We start from the raw sequence: 20,927 nt of genomic DNA, 5'->3' as shown, positions 1-20,927 counted from the left end.
ATTAGCATGACCAATTATGCAAATTAGGCGATGACGTCATTTAGCGACTTCTAGCGACTTTTAGGACAGCCAATAGCGATTTTCCTTACTGAGGAGTTGGCAACACTGCACAGTAGTGCAGCATGTGATCTGGACACAAGCGATGAAAGCACAACTTGTAGAACTTTTGCAAGCTCTTCCGAGCCTTTTCGATGTCTCCTCACAAAATTATCACGACCACAACAACCGTGAAAATATTTGAATGGACATTGCTGCTCAATCACAGCTGCCTGATCAATATTTTTCATTAGCAATTTAGCACAGTTGATGGTGGTGGTGTGTGTGTCTGTGTGAGTGAAAGACAGAGAGGGAGAGAGAGGGACAGATTGATGCTTAGTGTGAGCTCTCAGGTCGCATCAGAGCATCGGGCGTATAGTGTGAGACCCTGCATCGTGACCTACGAACTTCTAACCCCTGCGAGTCAATCGTACAGTTTGAGCAGGCGCTGAATAACGCCACTGAAAAAATCGCACAGCGTATGCCCAAGGCTCCGCCGATGCTGATGGAAATGGACAAAACGTTAAGAAACGCAAAGCCAGAGGAACAGACTAACACACACTAATGTTGTTTTTGACTTCTATTTATGCCCTCAGTAGGCGTAACCTAACGGCCGCACTTCAAAGCACGGCCGAACTTCAAAGCACTCAGCCTTTTGACGCGTCATGTAATCTTCCTTCTAATGGCGCAACTCCTCCCACTCATTCATAAGCCGACCTCCGCGTTTGCACTCGTCCTACAAGAGCTCCCAAATTTGAACATCACTGATGTTCATCGGATTTACAGAGTGACGACAAACCCCGTCAGCATGTTAGATAAAGGATTTAAGTTATATGCTGCATCATATATACACAACTACGAAGGTAAGAAAACGTAAATTAACCGACAAAGAAACGTTAGCTAACGTGAAATGCAAACACTACGTTACTCCGCTATGTGTTTCATTTGATGTCAATTCTCTACATTACATGTTTCCTTAAACGGTGTTTATAGTTGAGGTTTAACTAATGTCACTTTTGTTGTTAGACACTTTTATAATAGCGTTAGGTAGTTGGCTAACTAAGCAGGTAGTTAACTACCCAATGCTACTCTTGCTACGTATAAAGTATATATGTTTAAGACGTGTTGACATGAGTAGTACAGAAATAATGCTAATGGTTCTTGTATCTTTATTCAGTGTCCAAAAAAACACAGGTTGACAGGGGAGGTCGGTGTGAGAGCCCTGTGCTACAGGTCAATGAGGAAGAGTGAGGCACCACACAGACTAAGTGTAGGCAGGAAGCTGTGTAAAGTTGTTAATCCCTGTTCAGTGGGGTTCAGTTCATTTAAGCATTAGTTAAGTTCATTCCTGAAGGCCCATCAACTTGAATGTTTTCCTTGTCCCCCTGCTTTATCACACCTAATTTGACTAGTCAGATGTGTTTGGGTGATCAGAAACAAATTTACACCAAGTTAATACTGCAAATATACACAATCTAAGTTATTACAGTTATCAAGGATGGTTAAATTGTTTTAATAGGGAGAGAAGGAAACACTAAGCATTCAGGAGGGTAAGCCTGTAGGGGTCAGTAACCATAACACTGAACTATGTTCCTGTTTGGCTCTTCCATGAAGATGATGTTACATTTTTAATTTTAGTTCTTTCTTCTTAGATTAAGCTTCTGGATTCATCGCCAGTGCTCCTGTGTGGCAGGTGCTGTTATGTGCAATCACACAGTGGCACTGCTCTTCCAAACAGCACACTACTCACAACTCAGAGTGCCGGTTGTCCCCTGTGCATAGCTGCACCGAATCTGAACAGCAATGGCACAAGCCACGGACAGTGGTAATTTAAATAAGGTTAAAGTTTTTGAATTAGACCATGTTTACATATGAACAGCAACACCATCCATAGTAAATGTGTCTTCTGTTAGGGTGTGAAGCCAGGACCTATCAACTCTATGATCTTCACTAAGCCGGTACCAAATAGGATGGCCCAGACTGGAGTACGGTAATTAGATTTGTAAAATTTGGTTTCCTGTGTTACAAATGCATGTTGCTATTTGTTCATACATGCATGTGTCAGAATAGGTATTAATTTACATACAACATTACACTTTCTGAAGACGGCTAACTCAGTCATGTACATATATACATCCCAGTCTCTAACTTATGCACCACTGTTTCACACTTTTTAGTTTAGTTGTTGTTCAGTATAATAACCTTCTTCCTTACATTATTGTCATTGATGTTTTCTTTAGGAGTGGATTCTACAGAGGCATTGTGGGTCCATTACCAGATCCCTGACCTGACAAGCCCCTTGTGGAAAGTGCCTTTGGGCTGGTGCAGGAGGGCAGTGTTCTGTCATGTCAGTAGCCGGTTTTGACAACCCGGTACATCACACTACACCGTGATGCACCACCAACACCGCACTTGCCTCTGGAGGGGTATGACATCAAGGAAACCCTGCTCGCTCAGACAGCCTGTGATATTTTCTCAAACCACTGCGCTGAACAAGTTTCCAAAGAACATGCTGTGTGACACAATATCCTTTAACCTGTTAACCTGTGGCTTCTGGAAGAAACTCGGGTGAGTCAGTCACTGCAAACACATTTGTATCATCAAGTGTTTGTCAAATGAAAATGATATGTTTTTCTACACTTAGGATAATTTTCTATGTTGCAGTGCAGTAAAGTGCATGTTTCTTCTATGTTCAATCATACATCTTCTAATTGTTATAAACAGAAAAAATCTTTTTTTACTTAGCTGCTTGATTCTTAACTTGTTTAACTGAAACATGATGAAATGTCATAGTATTATTTTTTTTAAATGTCCTTGGCAGTGCATGTGTCCGCATTGTAACTTACTAATAAAAAGTCCTGTGTGTACTTTGGTGTGTGTTTTATGTTATTTTATTGCAAATAAATAATAGTCATTTGATTTTACAGTTACACACAATCTTAAATCTCTGGCATGGCATGGCAAGGCAATATCAGGTACATGCAATTTGAAACCTGACATTCCAGAGCAAAGCATGAAGCACACAGCACGTGGTCAACGTGACTCATATGGAGACTGACAACATTAAAAGGAATAAAGGAAAATTGAGGACTTAGCCACAGAAAAGACTTTTTTCCTTTTTTTGTTACAATAACTCGAAAAGGTCAACTATGATTTTTAAATTAATATCATAGGTGTGAGTTTAGAGTTCAGATTTTTTCTGCACATTCTTTCTTTTTGTATTTAATTATGATGGTAAATACATTTTGCAACATATCTGCCTGCACTTGCACTTGCTCTTAAAGTAGGAACAGTTCACCTTTCCAGCTGTATTTTAATACTGATGAGTTTACTTTAATTGTTAGCCTATTGGTCAAAATGTATTGTTCTTCTGATTCATGTGTAATGCTTTACTCAAATAATACATCCACATTTCAGCACGTAAGCAGCTGTTTGTCTCAGTATTACCTGATAACATACTGAGGCCCGATGATCACGAAGTATGTGGGAAATAAAAGCATGTTAGGAAGAGACTTGGGCCACTTTCAGTTCGCGCCTGCTTTCTCTCCAACGCCTTGGCTCAAAGAATGTGCTGATGCTGAAGTTGACCTCGACCTTGTGAGCCAATTTTTGTTTCATGTCCCACTTCACATGCTGCAGATGCTCCTGCAGCTCAGTCTTCTCATTGTTTGCAGGGATAACCATTTCATTTGAGGAAGAGGAGCAGGAATGTAGTCCAAAGACAAATGGATATGGAGAGGAACACTGGGACTTTCTTTCTATCTCTGTTTTTTTCAGTTGCTAGTTTCCCCTCAAGAGGAATGAGCTCATGTTTGTGGGCTCTGTTGCCACATGTTGTGGTTCACTTTCTAGAATAAGGATGAGTTAGTTTCTGGTCAGACCACAGAGAAGCAGCCAGAAAGAAAACGTGCTTCCCTGTCAAGAACAACACAAAACATTTGCATGACTTAGTGTAATTACTTGAGTACAGAGATTAGACTTAAAGTAGGATCATAATAATTTGTGATTTTTAAAAAAATTATTGTCAAAGGGAACTTATTATGCTCATTTCCCTTTTTTAAAACAATTCCTGCATTTTACCAGAGCGGTTTTGCATGATTCACAGTTTTAAAAAAATCCTTAGCTTTTTGGCTGAGATGAGCATTTAGAGACATTCCATTCACCTGAAGTAATTTACAGCCAATAGTATAGCAAAACTGCCTGAACGAGGCATGACGGAGACACACTTTCGTGTTTTTTATGCAAAATTCTGACCCTACCTTCTGAATGTTGCTCATATTGTTTTTCCAGTCTTCTAATTTCCAATTTTGGTGAGCCTGTGCTGTCTTAGTTGACAGGAGTGGGACCTGATGTAGTCTTCTGCTGTTGTAGACCATCTGCTACAGGATTCAATGTGTTATTCAGAGATGTCTTTCTACACACCTTGGTTGATATGAGTGGTTATTTGAGTTATTTCTGCCTTCCTATTATCTTGAAGCAGTCTCGCCATTCTCCTCTGACCTCTGACATCAACAAGGCATTTTTACTCAAAGGACTGCTGCTCACTGCATATGTTCCTCTTTTTAATCCCCAGAGATGGTTGTGTGGGAAAATCCTAGCAGATCAACAGTTTCTGAAATACTCAGACCAGCCTGTCTTACACCAACAAATATGCAAAGTTTAAAGTTACCTAACTCACTTTTCTTCCCCAAAAAAGTATGTGGATCCTTTAATATAACTGGAAGAATTTCTATCCTGCTTGTTCAGAATCATTATTGCTTAGGAAAAGAAATGCACAGAGAATACTTTTGCTAAATGTAGTTGTTGGGTCTGTTCCCACAAACCCCGCTAATTCTAGAGACTTATTCATCATGAATGAAAACAAGACAGTCAGCGATCGATCGATTACTTGCGCAAGGGAGGCCTCATCTGTGTCCAGCATGAAAATGACCCCAAATCCGGCCTCCTCTCGCTGCCTTTTATTGAGAGACAGTTCACACAAAACACAGCAAAGCAACGCCCACATGGTTCTAAGGCATTGTATGTATATGTGTGAACTTTTATATGTAAGTAGGAATGTGTGTGTGTGTGTGTGTGTGTATGTGTGTGTGTGTGTGTGAGGTCAGAACTGCTTGTTTGACTTCTTCCTATCGCTGTGAGAAGACTCAGATACAAATATCAGAACATGTTTTATAAAGAACAATCAGTCCTGAACAATGAAAAGAACAACCAGTTCTAAGCAAGGAAATGATCATCATGCAGCATTCTATCACAAGCAAACTTATATCATTAAAAGCTTATACTGACTAAAAAATACAATTTTCTATTGACAGCCTTAATCCAGAAAATGCAGAAAACCTGAAGGCCTCACTTGTCTCATTTAATGTGCCCTGAAGCTCAAGTGCACCAGGACAATAATGCAAAACACAGCAGCAAGATCATCTCTGAATGGCTCAAAAAACAACATGGAGGTTTTGACCTGGTCAAAGTGCAGACTGGAATCAGATTGAGATGATTTAGCATGACCTAAAAAACTCAGCCTATGCTGGAAAACCCTCCAAAGTGGCCGAATTAAAACAATTCTGCAAAGAAGAGTGGACCAAATTTCCTCCACAGCGCTGTAAAACACTCATCACCAGTTATTGCAAATGCTTGATTGCAGTTCTTGCTAGATGACAAAAACACTTATTAGGTTTAGAAAGAAATTACTTTTTCACATGAGGTAAAGTTGGAGAGCTTTTTTCCCAAACTAAATGAAATCATGATTTAAAAAACTACAATCTGTATTTACTCTGACCATCTGTGTTAACATTTGAAATTGGAAACATGTAAGTGGAACAAACATGTAAAAACATGAGAAATCAGGAAGGGGCAAAAAAAAGCATTTTGCTAAAAAAAGATTTACAGCAGAAGTTTTTTGCACTGCATTTTAAAATGAAGATATATTGCATTTATTTACAATTAAAGACACACAGAGCAGAAAGTGTGTTACTGTTTTACATCCACAGACACACAAGAACAGAAGCAGGCAACATGAGGTCAAGTTATGGCAATTTTATTTGTGTATTTCAGTAGATGTATTCAGAATAGAGTTTTTTTTAAAAAAAAGACACAAACATCCCAAGTAAAGTTTGGGGGGATTTTTAGGAGGAAGTGGGTTAAAGGTGAGAGGTGGGGGTAGAGAAGATGAGCGAGACAGAGAGAGAAGAAGAAGGATGGGGTGAAAGAAAGGTGGAGACAGGGGGAAGGAGGAAGAAACTATTGATCTCCTTAAACTTGACGCTGCTGGGTCAGTTTTTTCTCAGCAGTCTGCTCCAGAATCCCCTCCTGTTCTCCGCTTTCTTTTCTTTTGTCTTCAGCTCCTTCAAGGTTTTCTTGAGCTGCTCCTCGGCGTCTTCAAATTTTTCTTTCAGCTGCTGTTTGGCCAGTTTCACTTTCTGTTTGAGGAGCTCTTTAGCTTCCTTTTTCTGCTTTTTATTTCTTTAAGTGCATCCTTGCAGTCTTTTTTGGTCACCGGAGAGCCTGTCATTTCTTTCTTGAGTACCTTCACCTCAATTTTCTCTTCTGCAACTTCTTCTCGCACTTTCATCAGTTCTTTCTTCAGAGTCTCACTTTCCTGTTTTGCCTCCCATTTTCCATGTGTCTCTTTTTCAAGTGCTTCCTGTGTTTCCAGCAACTTCTTCTTAATGTTTTGAGTGTAACTCTTTGTATTTTCCATTTCTTTCTTTGCTTCCTGTATTTTAATTTTCTCTTCCTCCAACACTTTTTGAGTTTCCAACAAATCTTTCTTCATATTTTCAATCTCATTTTCTGCCTCATGTTTACGTTTTTTCTCCTCTTCAAGTTGTTGCTTTAAATTCACTAATTCCTTCCTCAGTATTTCAGCTTCAGCCATTGCATTTTCAGCTTCTTGTGTTGCCGACTGCATTTTCCTTTTTTCCTCTTCAAAAGCTTCCTGCACCTCCTGTAATTCCTGCATCACATTTTCTGCCTCCTTCTTTGCAGTTTGATATTTATTTTTGGCTTCTTCTGCTGTGGTTTTCTCTTCCTCCAATGCTTTTTCAGCTTCCAACAGTTCTTTCTTCATGTTTTCATTCTCATTTTCTGCCTGTTGTTTTCCCATTTTCTCTCCTTTAAGTTTTAGACCCACATGCAGTAATTCCTTCAATACTACTTCAGTTTCAAACTTTGAATATTTAGCTTCTCCTCTTGATTTTTCTGCCTCTTCTTTTAATTTGACATTTTCAGCCTGTATTATTTTAAATTCTTCTTGTAGGTTAATCAGCTCAGACTTCACTCTACTGTATGGTGAAGCACTCACATATCCTCTTCTCGATCTCCCTTGATTCATTTTGGCCTTTTAAAGAAAGGAACCAACTTATTGTAGAGAAGTGAAGTGAAGTTTTCGATGGTTTTTTATCTTCAACTGTGGTTTGTCCTGCACAGAGATGCTGCTGTAGATGTGTCTCTAGCTGTGTCTGGATAAAATGAAAAATGCTGTAACTAAGTGCTTGTGTTGCACAGTTCTACTAAACATTCCATCTCATGCATGCTCCGCCCACATGGTCAGGAATGTCAGGTGCTGCATCACCAAATGCTGCTCCCGTTGCCTAGCAATAACAGCTGTTCACTTTTTGGGGTCTGGTTCATTATTTAATAAAGAAAACATGTCCAAGTATTGCAACCATGGTGCTGAGGCTCAGCGCATATTCTAGCCTGCTGTGTGGGTGGCCAGCTAGAAATCACTGGTGGGCAACATGAGTGAGGAGAAAACTGGAGCAGCCAAGCAGGGACCTGCAGGTTGCTGGTTTGAGTCTCTGTTCAGATGCTGGTGTCTCCTCTCTCTGAGATGTTTGCAAAGAGTCCCAGATAAAAGAATAAGGCTAATAAACAAACACGTGACTAAACTAACAATTATGACACTGATGTATTTCATGTGTAGCAGGATGGCCTCTATACAGCAGTCGCTGCAAGCATCCACATCAGCACACTTACTTTTCTTTAAGCAGGCGTGCTGGGGTCCTCCTAAAGAAAGTTTGAGAATTTTGTGTGAGTTTTTTTCATTGAGTCAAATTCCAGCATTTTATTAGTCTAATAATTAGCAGATATGTGTAACCACAGTAGATAACAGTAACGTAAATTTCTTCCACATATAGTCACCAGCATTGTGGTGACAAAACAGTAAAGTTGAAGCTTCAAAACGCAAAGTCCAAAAGCCCATGGGTGATGTCAGCGTGGTATACCTGTTATAAGCAGTGTGTGAATCTGACTCAAATATAACAGCCACTTTATTAGGTATACCAGTTGAACTGATCCTTCAGACAAACACCTAGTCAGCCAACCATATGTCTGCAACTCAAAGCATTTAGACATGTAGACACCTCAAATGGAGCATGAGGAACAGGAAGAAAGTTGGTTTAAATGATTGAACGCAGGACGGTTGTTGGTGGTGTTGGGCTGGTCCGAGTATTTCAGAAACTGCTGAACTGCTGCGACTTTGCCACACAACTATGTCTACAGTTTAGAGAAGTATGGTCTGAAAAAGAGGAAACAGAGTGGGTGATAATGCTTTGATGACATCAGAGAATGGCCAGACTGCTTCAAGATGATAGGAAGGCAATAAATAACCACTTGGTACATTCGAGCATGTACGAATGCACAAAACCTTGAAGCAGATGGGCTAGAAGACCACACTGGGTGGCACTCCTGTCAGCCAAAAACAGGAAACAGAAGCTACAATTTACACAGTTCACACAGGCTCACGAAAATTGGACAGAAGCCTAAATAAATGTTGCCTGTTCTAGTGAGATTCAATTTCTGCTGCAACTGATTGTCATAATTTGATGTAAAAAGTTTGAAAGAGTGGATCCATCTAAATAGGTATCCCAATAAATGCATTAATATCATGCTCTTATTCTGAAAAGACAAGTTTAGAATTCTAAATCTGAAAGTACTTTTGCGTTCGCAGCCCAGACAAATTTTTAGGACAGATTTTAAATTCAATAAACAAATTCAATAAATTCCACAACAGGTCTGTAAATTAAAATAACACAGTACAAATCCAAAGAAACCACATATTAAAAGATTTTTTTATTCACAATTGAAGTGTAACAAATATAGTCTATTAAAAAGTCTGCTGCTCATTAATATCATCTTAATCCATAAGCTCGGGAGATTTTTATATAAATGTCGAGCGGCCAGTTTGCCGGAATGGAATATTTACATTTTTACTCAATAATTATAATATTAACACAATAAAACAGATTTCCCCACAAAATTAAAATATTTCATGTAAATGCAAAGTAAACTATGTGCAATGGAAAGATTATCAGCAATATTTTGTACAGATACATTTCTGAGGTTCACATGTTTAAACCCTTTAAAGGAGATTGACGACCATTTTGAGGAATTCAGATTGAGTTCCAGTCATTTCTAGTGGTTGTGTACCACCATGAAAAACAAATGTCAGTGATGTCTGTATGAGACGTTTAAGGAAAAGTGGTGTATATTCAAAGAGGACTGACTGACTTTGGTTTGAATTCCTGAAACTGGTGTAATTCTCCTTTAATATTCACTAATAGAAAGGCATTGGAAAGCAACAGACCGTCAACACAATAATCATAAAATCACCAAAGACACTGCAGCTTAATCATGAAAACAACAGATTAAAAAAAAATCAAGTCTGCATGTGATAATGAACAAAAGCCTGACGTCACACAACGTGAAGCTAAAGCAAACACCAGAAACCAAATACATTCTCCAGATCTCCTTTTGTAGGTAGTGAAACGACCAGTTCAGTGTCAAATGAGAGAGAGAGAGGGAAAAGGTTAAAATGATAAAAATCCAGGTGGACACGAGCACAAGAGAAATGAAATTTTTTTTTTTGAAGAAAAAGCTGTGACTCAGCCCTTTAAGTCTAAACGGGTCAAATGTTTCTAAGAATACAAACCTTCAAAATAAAAGTCTGCACACAGGGCTTAAAAATCGACAACAACAACAACATTTATAATCATATATATACTGTGTTCAACTAATGCCTGCAAAGCAATTTTCCCTGTTGGGAGATTACTCCTCAAAATGCTGCAAATGACTGCTGAAAATATCAGGAAATCTCACCCATTCAAATCTCTATTAACGATCATATTTACCTGAGGCTTAAAAAAAGAAAAGAAAGTATGACCCACACACCATTAAATGTTTTGATCTGTAACCGGACAGAAATCATCAGAAATTTTAAATAACTTAATTCATATCAGAGTGATATCAGTACCTTAATGCTGAAATGTAGCCTTAACTCTTTCCTCTCTTATATCTAACTGCACACTGGACATTTTTGTGGGTTCAGGACTGTCCAACATTTACATGTTAGACTGTAACTTGACCATCTCAGGGAATGACGTGATAGAGAAAATACTCGAGCTGTTAGCTGCAGGTCTTAAATGCAAAGTACATAAAGTATCTAAAACCACCAGGACCAATGTGAATGACCAATGCCAGGTTCAGACTACACGGCATCAGCGAGAAGTTGAACTTGGGAACAAAAACTGGTGTTATGGACGAAAGAATGCCTCACCACGTCCTGACTGCAGAAAGTGTAAGAAAAAATAAAAATAACGCCAAGACCTTAAAAGTGAGGCTAATCCTGCCTTCTTTCTAATGGCCATCAGGGGGTGACCTCTCTGGTCTCAAAAAGAAGTATTTTGTCTCCACAGACCTCTTCTCACCATGTTTTTAGATACCACTGCTACATGTTGTAGACTTTTATCTTCTTTCTCCCAAAGTCTGCATCATTAAAGAGCCTGGCTCTACTGGAGGTTTCTTCCTGTTAAAAACAGTTTTTCCTTCCCACTGTCACCTAGTGCTTGCTCATAAGAGATTCTTTGATTGTTGGAGTTTTTGCTCTAATATTTTAGAGTCTTTTGATAGTATAAAGTGCCTTAAGGTGACTGTTTTTATCATTTAGTGCGATATAAATAAACTTGAATTAATTGTCTAAGAAATGATTCACATTAGTGCCCCGGATTCAATTTAATTCAGTTTTTTTTTTTTTTTTAAATAACAACTACTACAGAGAAAACCCAGCACTTGGAAACAGTGGGAAGGAAAAACTCCCTTTTAACAGGAAGGACAGCCTGGCAGAACCAGGCTCAGGGAAGGGCAGCCATCTGCCGTAACGGGGTCGGGGTGAAACAAAACATCCTTGTGATTTCTTTGGTCACTAGCACATTGCTGTAGTTCCTCATAGTTTGCACGGAAGACGCTGACCTGCCTGCAAAAACTTGCTAGCAAAAAAAAGTGTCACTCAACCCAAAAACGGAGAACATTTTCTTTCAAAATAAAAGTCGAGCTTGACAGTTGCTCCAACTGTCAAGCTCGACTTTTATTTCGACATCATGTTTCAAAACTTCTACTACTTTGAAGGGAAATTACGGTCTATGTTTCTGGTTTGTGCTGCCCTTTTTCACCGTTTCACTAGAGCGCAGAAAGTAGTTTAAGAGTGTTTGCAGACACGCCAGTGTCTTCCATAAAAACTACAGGCAACCATGGCGTTCAATTTCACCTCATCACTGTCTACAATCTCCACCAATCACTCAGGGAATACACGCTTCTAGGTTTCTAGGTGGTAGCTGACAAATTTCTAGGCCTCTGTGCCTGTGGGTGTAGCCAATAAGTAAAAAATAAGATTTTGAATTTATAATCTAATCTGACACATTAGAACTTGTCGTGTGGTCTGAGCCTGGCATAACAGTCGGCAGAGATCAAGGTAATCGATTACAAATTATACCCAGCCAGCTGATAACTGTCACTGTTCAGTATCTTAACATTTACTACCAGTAAAGTAAACATTTTCTGTAGTTTGCATTTTTTTCATACAGCAACATAAAAAAAACAAGAAATCAGAAGAAATCATACGTTCCCTCATTAGAGGCTTTCTTTGTTTCAATTAAGTGAAATTTCTATTGCCAAACTTGTCGGATGAAGATTCGCGAGCCCGTCGCACTGAACCCAAAACATGGATGAAGCAGAATTTTGTTACTTTGATCAGCAGCCATCAGACAGGGACGTGTACATATTTTAACCTTGCTGTTATCAGCTCTCACTGGTTTCTGTGATTTCATATAAAGCTGCACAGTGTGCTAACACTCTACTGTACAATGAACACTTTATGTCTTTAACTCTTCTTATGTTTATTAGTCACATCCAGAGGAAAAAAAAATGTCCCTACAGTGTAGAAATAAACTAATAATAAATAAAAAAAATGTGGTAGATTTGGTCATTTCCCATATAAACAGCTACATTAAGCAGCTCTCCATCTGTTTCGCTCTCAAACTTTTTCCTGTCTGCACACATGGCTTCCACTTCCTGTGGCGTCCCAAGATACCAGAAAACCAAAAAAACCCCAAAAAACAAAACCCCGAAACAAAGCAACCCCCCCAAAAAACAAACATAACAAAACACACTGAAGCGAACAAAGACAAAAATACAAACAAAATATTCTTCGCTTCACATTGGATGGTACATTCATGCGGCTCCTCTCCTCTCTATAGGTTTTCCCATCGACTCCCAGGTGGTTCCTTCGCCCCTTTTCTCTGCTGTTCTGTAAAGGTGCCAGCTCTTTAAAACCCAACACAAACCAGCACGCAGCTGTGAAGCTTTCTCTCTGCCAGTCTTTGTCTCTAATCCAATTAAAAACCCACAGCGCCACCTAGGGGTCGGCTCCCAACGTTTCCTACGTTCTCTAGCACAGAATAAATTAACACAATCAGCAGAATTACAATAATACATCATCACATGGGTAATAAATGCCACTCTAACTAAACCAAACAGTAAGCTCTGCCGTCTGTACAGTGATAGAAAGAACGTGAAGAGATTGGTCACAGCTCAGAGAATAAGAAACGATATGTCAGTGTTGGTAAAAACCGGGGCTTGAGCATTTTGGGCTTTACTTTTCCAAACATAATGAAAAAAATCTGGGAGTTTAGTATTGTGCAAACACAGGACTGTGGTATGGTCTGTCAAAGCTTCATCTTTTGTTTTTACTGTGAATTTGAGATGGCAGGAAATTAAAAGTTCTGAATGCTTGGGGACTGAATCAGGAACAAATAGGCTCATCTAAAGGGAGAGAAGTAATGCTGTAGTGCTATTCATCCATCTAGTTTATTTTGTTGTTAGCCGACTGTTTTTGTAGATATTGGCTGTAGAGATTTCTGCCCTTTCTTGAATATTGAACAGATGGTGGAGACATTGTGGCAACCTTTTAAAAACTAAGTCTTTTATATCTTGATTTATGCTCAATCATCCAAGTAAATTGCCAAAAGTGGATTCTGTTCATCTGGACGTAGTGTTTTCAGTGGGGGAAACATTCACTCATCCAAGTGACTTCTGCAGTCTCAGCTAACTGTGGTTTCCCCAATCTTATGCACTGTTTATAACACTGGAGAAACCTGCAGTCAGCTGAGGCTGAAGAAGTCACTTGGATGTGTGACGAAACGTTTCCCCCACTGAAAACGCTACGTCCAGATGAACAGAATCAACTTTTGCGGATAAACCTTTTATGAATCCACAAAACTCTACAAACATTCTTGTGAGCGGTTGCATGTATTTTCTTTCCATCAATCCGCGCCCATTAAACGGCATTTTCTCCAAAACTGGAGGACTCACACCAAAACAATCTAGATGGATAAAACTGAAAGATGCATAACTGATGACCAAACAAGAACAATAAAAAACAGAAAGCACTGATTCTGAAACCCTTACAGACTGATTTACCTGCTCTGAGACACCTGGGGCAAATGTTCTTTAACCTGCTGAGAAAAATAACCCGCACAGGCGTCACTCAGCCAGCATAAATAAATCAGCTCAGGCAGTGATCCTGTTGTTGACTGAACGTTCTAATGACTCATCATCTGTCAGTTTAAAGCTCATTTGGAAGATAAGCAGAACTGAATGTGCAGTTCTATGATCTACGCCCTCGCTCCATCAAATATTCAATCCAAAGGCTCAAAGTACAACAGTGCATGCTTTCCCTTTCTTCCTTTGATGAGCTGAAAATACTTTTATGGACATAGAAGTAGCTGTTGACTTATCAGACTGCAGTTATTCAGACTGTAATATGAAGCTCTTACCACTAGATGTCAGTATAGCCAAGCAAATATGTGTTGACTGAGCCCTGCACAGGTCTCAAATGATTAGACAGCGATTCCTAACAGAGATGCAGACTCAGGAGACGGAAAAAGTAAAGCGGATAGGACTTATTTTCGATTTTAATTCTTAACTCAGGACTTTGGTGTTCTGATCTCCCTCTTAGCACAACAAAGCCCAAGTTCTTACCAACTCTTGAGCCATTTATCAAGCCCAACTTAGTCCAAACGTCAAATTAAAAAGCAGTTATTATCCTTTAATCCGTGTCTAGTTTTATTATAATCCTCATCAGAGCAATGGGAGCTTTTAGTTAAAGCTGCAATACTGCTTTGAAACTGCTTTTTGTGTTTGCGTGAGCTGCTTTCTCCCTCCTTCTCTACAGCGAAGGCACTAGATCGAAGACTAAACTGGATTAAATCTGGTTCCTGTGTGGCATCGGGAGAAGTCTTCACCGTGAAATTAAACTAAAATGACCAGGCGAGCGCGACTCTGAAGACACAAAAGCAGCAAACACGGTCACACACTCTACATGTAGAGTGGAGGACGGGAAAAAAAACTTAGCGATAGCACGGTGAAGCTGCGTTGCATTAGTATGGCTTCTTGTGTATGTGAAGGTGGATAGTTATGGAAGAGTCGAGCGACGACGTCTCCTCACAGAGGAGGGAAGATCCTACAGGCTGCCCTACGCGGACCTGGAGGACGGAAACAAGAAGAAGCAACACCGCGGTGAAGACGAGGACGAGGGCTCGACCGATGCACAAGGATTACAGAGGACTGTAATAAATCAGTTTCCTCTTGTAGAGAGCCTGGAAGCTAAATTTTTAATGCATACACATGGTCAAATGTGAGGATATTAGCATTTTCAGAAGATTTCTGTTGAATGTCAAGACCTAATCAGTACCTAGTTCTTTCTACAGCTTTCATCCGCACTCCAACTAATCTCCATGCTCCATTACAGCCGTGCAGACTTCATCTTTGGAGTAAGACTGTGAAAAGTGGTTGAACGCTCCATCAGACTGAGGCAAATGTTCCTTTTTATTCTTTTGGTTCATGCTCTTTTCAGTGTTTAAAAGCCTGTAATCATAGGCTGTGAATTTTGTTCCTTTCCAAAAAAGAAGAAAGAAAACCTCCAAATGTGTATTTTTTTTTTTCAGTAAATGGAGAAAAACTGTCGAACAAACTCTGATTCCGTTTTTAAAATCCCTGTGCTGGTCGAACCCCCAGAGCACATATGAGAAGGAGAAAGAAATCTCAAAGCGGGTCAAAGATGCAGATGAAAAGCAGAATAAGAATACGGAGGAGGATGGCTTTGTGTAAACATCGTGGGGAGAAAGTGGAGTTACTGGCAGGTAATGAGCTGGTGCGGCTGGTCGTCATTTGTCACATCCAACTCAAGAGAAAGGAAGGAGGAAGCAGAGTCGGTTAGGTTTATAAAAAGAGGCTCGGGTTGTGCTGCGTCTTTCCTTTTTTTCTTTTTTTTTTAAAGAAAACCAGCGGTTCTCTGACGACACTATGAAACGCTCGAGTCGGTGCAGGAAAGACCAGTTCCTAGTTCCTATTCAGATGTTGCTGTGGTAGAGCAGCAGGTAAAAGACGACACATGTGAAGGGAATTGAGTGTCCGTTCACGCGGCCAGCCAGCCATGTGATCCTCAGTGGGGAGCTTTTCCTTGGTGTGGTGCCCAACACTCAGGGTCCATGGTAGTTCATATCAGTGGTGAATGACTGTCAGCGTCCTCCTCCTCAACAAAAATGGCTACTAGCAACAATTAAACTGATGAATAAAGTGATAGCTGGTCACACTGTCCCTCCAAATGAACAGAAAAGCGAAGGAAGTCAAACCGAGGAGTGAAATAAACAGCCTTTTTTTTTCTTTAGATCTTGATTCAAATTATTATGTCTAAATTTTGATGAGCTATCATGTTATTCAGCAGTACATATGTTGCTTTGGGTCAGCCTTTGGACTCAACCAGAGAAGAAGAAAAAAGAAAATCAAGTGAAGGAAAACAAAACAAAACAAAAAAAACCCTGGAGTCTCCAGCGAGAACCCGGCTCCTGCACAAGTGGGTTTAGTTTTGAGCCCATCAACAATATCAGGTGAAGTCTGATCTGTAACCACTCAGGGCTCCAAGCGGCTCAACAGTTTCAGACAGCTGGAGGCTCAGTATACAGGATCGAGGTTCTCACACATGTTTCTGGGCATCGGTGCAGGCAGGTCCGTTACTCCACTTCGTTGGGTCTGTCCGTTTTATCCTTCCTTATGACGGGCAGGGGGTGAGCCTCGGTATTGAAGACCCAGTGTTCGAATGGTAGGTGGTCATCCTCAGAGAAGAGCAGGTAGAGATACCTGTGGGAGAGAAGAAGGGGTCAGATCAAGTTGCCAAACTAAGAAATGTTGCAGCAAACACATTTACTGCTTAAACTCCCAAACATAGCATAGTTCTCGTCATATGATTTAGGTTTAAAGGGTCAATTTTTCTGATGGCTTTACCATGTAAACCTGTTTATTTCTCCTGTCAATTTTGACATTTTTACATCGTTCTGAAGGTATTCAAAGATTGCTATGATTTGGGCTTCACTTAATTCTTTTGGTACTGTTACAGCTTGATTTTCAAACTTCCCCTCTTGAGAATATTTTTAAGTAGTATTGAGACAAAGTTAAAAGCTGAATCAATCTGCAGCTGAATTTAGCATAAATGATCCAAAATAAAGTAACATTTGTGACTGTGCTCTGGTTCCACCCAAATTCATTATTCATAAACTGTTTAAATGTGCTTCAATTCCCTCCTTCATTTCTTTATGAGAGTTACTTGTGGAAATTAAAAAAAATAAAATAAAATAAAAACAGTTTACTCCTGAGCATTTCAGCTTTTGCAATATTTATTCGATGGTTTTGCCAAAGCCGTGATGAGACAGATGTGGAACTGAAAGCGAAGGATGGGTGCGACTCTGTTTCAGACTGGTTTATGAAACTTGAAGTCATGCAATTTTTGTGCTTCGCTGTCATCAAACCTCCCTGTTATGAAACGGCCCTGAAATATTATTATTATTATTATCCATCAAAGGAGTGATAAGCAAATTGAGAGAGTTTCAGGACAGCTGGCGGTCCTGTGGCATCTTATCAGATTTCATCATGTTGAGTGAAAAACAAACGATTTGTTTTCAGTGGGTCGAAAATGAAAATTTAAACAATGGAGCTGAAGAAAAGGGACAAGCTTAAAAAGAAAGCGTGAGCTAAGGATGAAATAATGACTCGGTAGAGAAGCTGGTTGTCCACGAAGCCTTCAAACTCCAGGACGAGCCCCCGTCCTCCTCTGCTTGCCTGCCAGCCAAACAAGCAGACAGCAACGAGTGATTGAAGGCAGACAGGAGTGTGAAGTACGGCGGTGTCCTTGGCAGCATCGGGAAGATGAATGCTGGAAGATGCCAGAGTCCCCGAGTCACATTAGGAGGATTAGACTTGTGGGTTCGCAGCTAAATGGGATTGATATTTTCTGTGTCTGCTGAGGTCTGTTTCAGTTGCCTGACCGATGGGGTAATTATTATGTTAGTGTCCAGGCTCGTGGTCAGTTACGCAGTTATTCTGCCTTCCAGTTGTCTGTGGGGGGCCTTTAATGTGAGATAATGCTAATGACACATTAGCATTCGGGGACACTTTCTTCTTTTTTGTTCCACTTGCCTGGAAAAATAGCCAGCTCTCCCTTTTATGTCGAAGAGGAAAAATAAATCTCTACAAACTGATCTGAGAAGGAAGTCGGACACTGTGTTGGTTTCTGTGTCCGTGAGTGTTTTAATCAGGAGTAGAGGTGACGCTTGTTAAAATATACTGCCTATAAAATGAAAGCTGGATTGGATGGCACCTCGCCCCCATAAGGCTCTGTTAGGATAACCTTGACTTCCTGTCAACAGCTGTCTGGTATGTGGGGAGGAAAAAAAAATGATAGAAGACGAAGAGGTGGAGGAGGAGGTGGATAAGGGGAAGGAGGGGGAGATGGAGGAGTGGCTGATATAATTTCTAAGGGAGTAAAGGAAACGGAGAGGATGATAAATCTGCAGAAGGAGAAAGAGGAGAATAGAAACTTTGATCTTTAATCAGTCCATCCATGACGTCCACTGCTTCATGCATGCACACAGGTTTTGATTTGATGTTATTATATTTGTCTCACATGATCAAATACTAAACATCAGGGAAGCTGTGGAAAACTGTAATGTATATTTTAAACTCTTTCTTGTTGATTAAGGATGTAATTTGAACAATAATCAGCAGATGAACACAGTAATGAAGACATTCATGCTGACGTTAATGGTAACTGTGGGAAACGCTGATATCAGATGTGGGAAATCAGTGTATTGATTTGGTATCTTGTGCCTTTAATAAATGCATTCCATTCAAATTTAAAGCTTAACCGCTTAATAAAAAAACGAATATTTGACTGTGAAAAAAACAAAACAAAACAAAAAACATAACTCTCAACAGCTTTAATGCTCTTTAGAGAACAACCAAAGGGTCCTTGTCTCTGTACTCATTGGATCTTAAAACCTTTGAAGAGTCATCATTACATTTCCACAAAACTTAAAAACAGCTCTAAGCAGCATTTAAAACACGTGACATAATACCACAGATTCAGAATCTGTTTGTGGCAGGCCTGGGTTAATTTGCACACTCTTATATGTCGTGTGGGCAAAGAAACCGTTGGCTCTTCCTCTGAAATCTGCGACTTAACCTCAAACTGTGGTCACCATGAGCTGACACTAGCAGAAAAGCTCAGACGATGAAGCTTTGGCCTCTCTCCCTCTATCGCTCATTCATTATGTTTTGGTGTAACAGTTGCTGGGAAGCTTTTGTTGCACTTAACCTAAGGTGTTACCATCATATCATCTTATTTTTTGTTTTCGTGAGCTCCACAGTTGGCGTGTAAGAGACGGGCAGTAAAGACGTGCCCTCAGACACAGAGCAGTAAAAGAGGACCCAGCGTGATTGAGAAACAGTAGAAAAAACTCGCACAAAGGATCATTTTGGATGTTTAATGTTAAGATGAACAAGTGCTTTATGCTACTAAAAAAAAAGTGTTTGGATATGTGTGCTGTGTGATTTGGTTGCTTTGTAGATGGGGATCAGGGCTGAGACGGTGATAAAAGTGGGAATAAGACAGAGTCAGTCTGCTATCAGTCTGTGACCAAGCAGAGCCAAGTTGGGAATTACATGCAGTCTGTTTGTGATCATCATATGTGTGTAAAACACAGCTGGTTGCCATAACTACTTGCAATCGGTCGCCAACAGCAAAAACATTCAATGCAAACCACCGAAATTTCCTCGTCACGAGGAGATTGTTGACCTGTTTATATTCTAGCGTGACCCTTGGCATAATTTTACACTCCTGTCAGATTGGCACTCGGCATCAGCAGAGACCTGAAGCCAAAGTATTGATATCTGATCACCAGTCGGATCAGCTCAAAAGCTAAACTGCACTAAGCTATTTTACAGCCTGTGCGTGCTTTCTCAATGCTGCTGAGTCTCTGACAGCTGACTTTAAATTCGCCTTGAACATTTTTCTTTATTTGCTTCAGGCAACTTAAAAATATTGATGTAAAAATGGATAACTGGTCAGAAAACCGTGCCCTAAAACCATGTTCAATTAACAGGAGCGATGAATGCAGAATTTTCAGCCTTGATTCCCCAGCTCTTTTAAGCTTTAATTTTAATACGCTGTGAATGGTTGATTGTGTTACATCCATAAAAAAAATACATTAACTAGAAGCTGCAACTTTGAGCAAAATACTATGAAAGTACCTGAAAAGAACATGTAATGAATAACCCTCGTGTAGCTGCTACTACTACTTACCTGACTCTGGAACTACTGACCACATTTATCATAATGACATTAACACTGAACGCTCTCCTTGTTCCTCTTTGCGTAGTCAGACACACAAAGTAAACACAAACACACACAGCAGAGTGCATGACCACACGCTTCCACCCACGTTAAGCTGTAGCCGAGACTTTTCCTCGTGCTTTAAACAGACTTGTCTTCTTGAGCACAGCTGGAGAGGCGAGAGAAAGCCCTATTAGCCACCAGACATCATACTGCGTGGCTGACAACACGTTTAAAGAGCCATTTTGTGGCTGCACACTCAAACGCTCACACCCTCACGCACACATTAACACATTCAAACTGAGACGTGCACATAAGGGCAGTTAAGTAAAAATATCAGCCAAGTATTAAGAAAAAGTGAGACGGCGTGCTGCCTGTGGTGTGTAAGGACATGTGGTGTTTTTCACAGTTTCTGGCTTTCTCTACTAGATTTCTGCTATTTCAGATCTAATGTATCAAGGCACCGTTTTTCAGTCGTGAAAAGGAAGTTTATTTATAATGCTGCAAAATATTCTTTTATTCAAAACAAGTTGTGCACATTTGGATCCAATTCTTTTCATGTTATTATACGTCCCAGAGGAGAAATCATCCTAGTTTAGCTTTGGACTGTTTTGGAAATGCAAAACAGATGTTGAAATGAAAAAAGATGAACATATTCTGGTTTACCAGTAACTCTGAAAGCCTCTTTGTCATCTACAGGATAGAAAGTCCCAGCTGCGTTTGAGTTTTTTTTACTCCAGAAGAACAAAAAGAGGAGGGTACCAATATGACATTCACACCAGGAATGTCAACTCTAACCAAGACAAGACTCAGAATGGAGCCACATAACAGTAAACCATCCACATTACAAGCCTTTGGCGTTGACCGCATCCCACTTTCTGTACTTCTGACAAAGAAA

At 40.0% G+C, this 20,927-nt stretch overlaps 2 protein-coding genes and 1 long non-coding RNA gene across 5 annotated transcripts in view; 1 reads left to right on the top strand and 2 right to left on the bottom strand.

Moving 5' to 3' along the window:
- The first annotated feature begins 732 nt into the window (after window positions 1–732).
- On the top strand, window positions 733–2,903 carry LOC109194734 (uncharacterized). 2 transcript variants are annotated; one of them, XR_002056494.2, is made up of 5 exons: window positions 733–899; window positions 1,214–1,306; window positions 1,689–1,861; window positions 1,950–2,026; window positions 2,277–2,903. It is a non-coding gene; the product is annotated as an uncharacterized LOC109194734 (long non-coding RNA). The 2 variants fall into 2 exon arrangements; XR_002056493.2 differs by lacking the exon at window positions 1,214–1,306 and having other exon boundaries at window positions 736–899.
- A 3,254-nt stretch (window positions 2,904–6,157) lies between these two features.
- On the bottom strand, window positions 6,158–8,908 carry LOC112842378 (uveal autoantigen with coiled-coil domains and ankyrin repeats-like). 2 transcript variants are annotated; one of them, XM_025898732.1, is made up of 3 exons: window positions 8,397–8,908; window positions 8,011–8,040; window positions 6,158–7,859 (listed from the first exon to the last, which is right to left on the bottom strand). In XM_025898732.1, the coding sequence occupies exon 3, from the start codon at window positions 7,364–7,366 to the stop codon at window positions 6,446–6,448; it is 921 nt and encodes a 306-aa protein (XP_025754517.1). In that variant the 5' UTR covers window positions 7,367–7,859; window positions 8,011–8,040; window positions 8,397–8,908; the 3' UTR covers window positions 6,158–6,445. The 2 variants fall into 2 exon arrangements, with proteins under 2 accessions (XP_025754517.1, XP_025754518.1); XM_025898733.1 differs by lacking the exon at window positions 8,397–8,908 and having other exon boundaries at window positions 8,011–8,151.
- A 4,925-nt stretch (window positions 8,909–13,833) lies between these two features.
- man1a1 (mannosidase, alpha, class 1A, member 1) overlaps window positions 13,834–20,927 on the bottom strand; it is a 148,200-nt gene continuing 141,106 nt past the window's right edge. Inside the window, exon 12 of the mRNA XM_003456632.5 lies at window positions 13,834–16,503. Coding sequence (XP_003456680.1) covers window positions 16,377–16,503 — 127 coding nt within the window. The 3' untranslated portion in view covers window positions 13,834–16,376. The remainder of the gene's footprint in view (window positions 16,504–20,927) is intronic.

Source organism: Oreochromis niloticus, linkage group LG15, assembly GCF_001858045.2.
Source record: "Oreochromis niloticus isolate F11D_XX linkage group LG15, O_niloticus_UMD_NMBU, whole genome shotgun sequence".
NCBI lineage: Eukaryota > Metazoa > Chordata > Actinopteri > Cichliformes > Cichlidae > Oreochromis > Oreochromis niloticus.
The sequence above is the reverse complement of the archived record's forward strand: the minus strand, read 5'-3'. Positions and strand labels throughout refer to the sequence as shown.

What these genes read in the sequence shown, in the direction of transcription:
- LOC112842378 (XM_025898732.1), bottom strand. Translation starts at nt 7,366, where the DNA reads ATGAATCAAGGGAGATCGAGAAGAGGATATGTGAGTGCTTCACCATAC.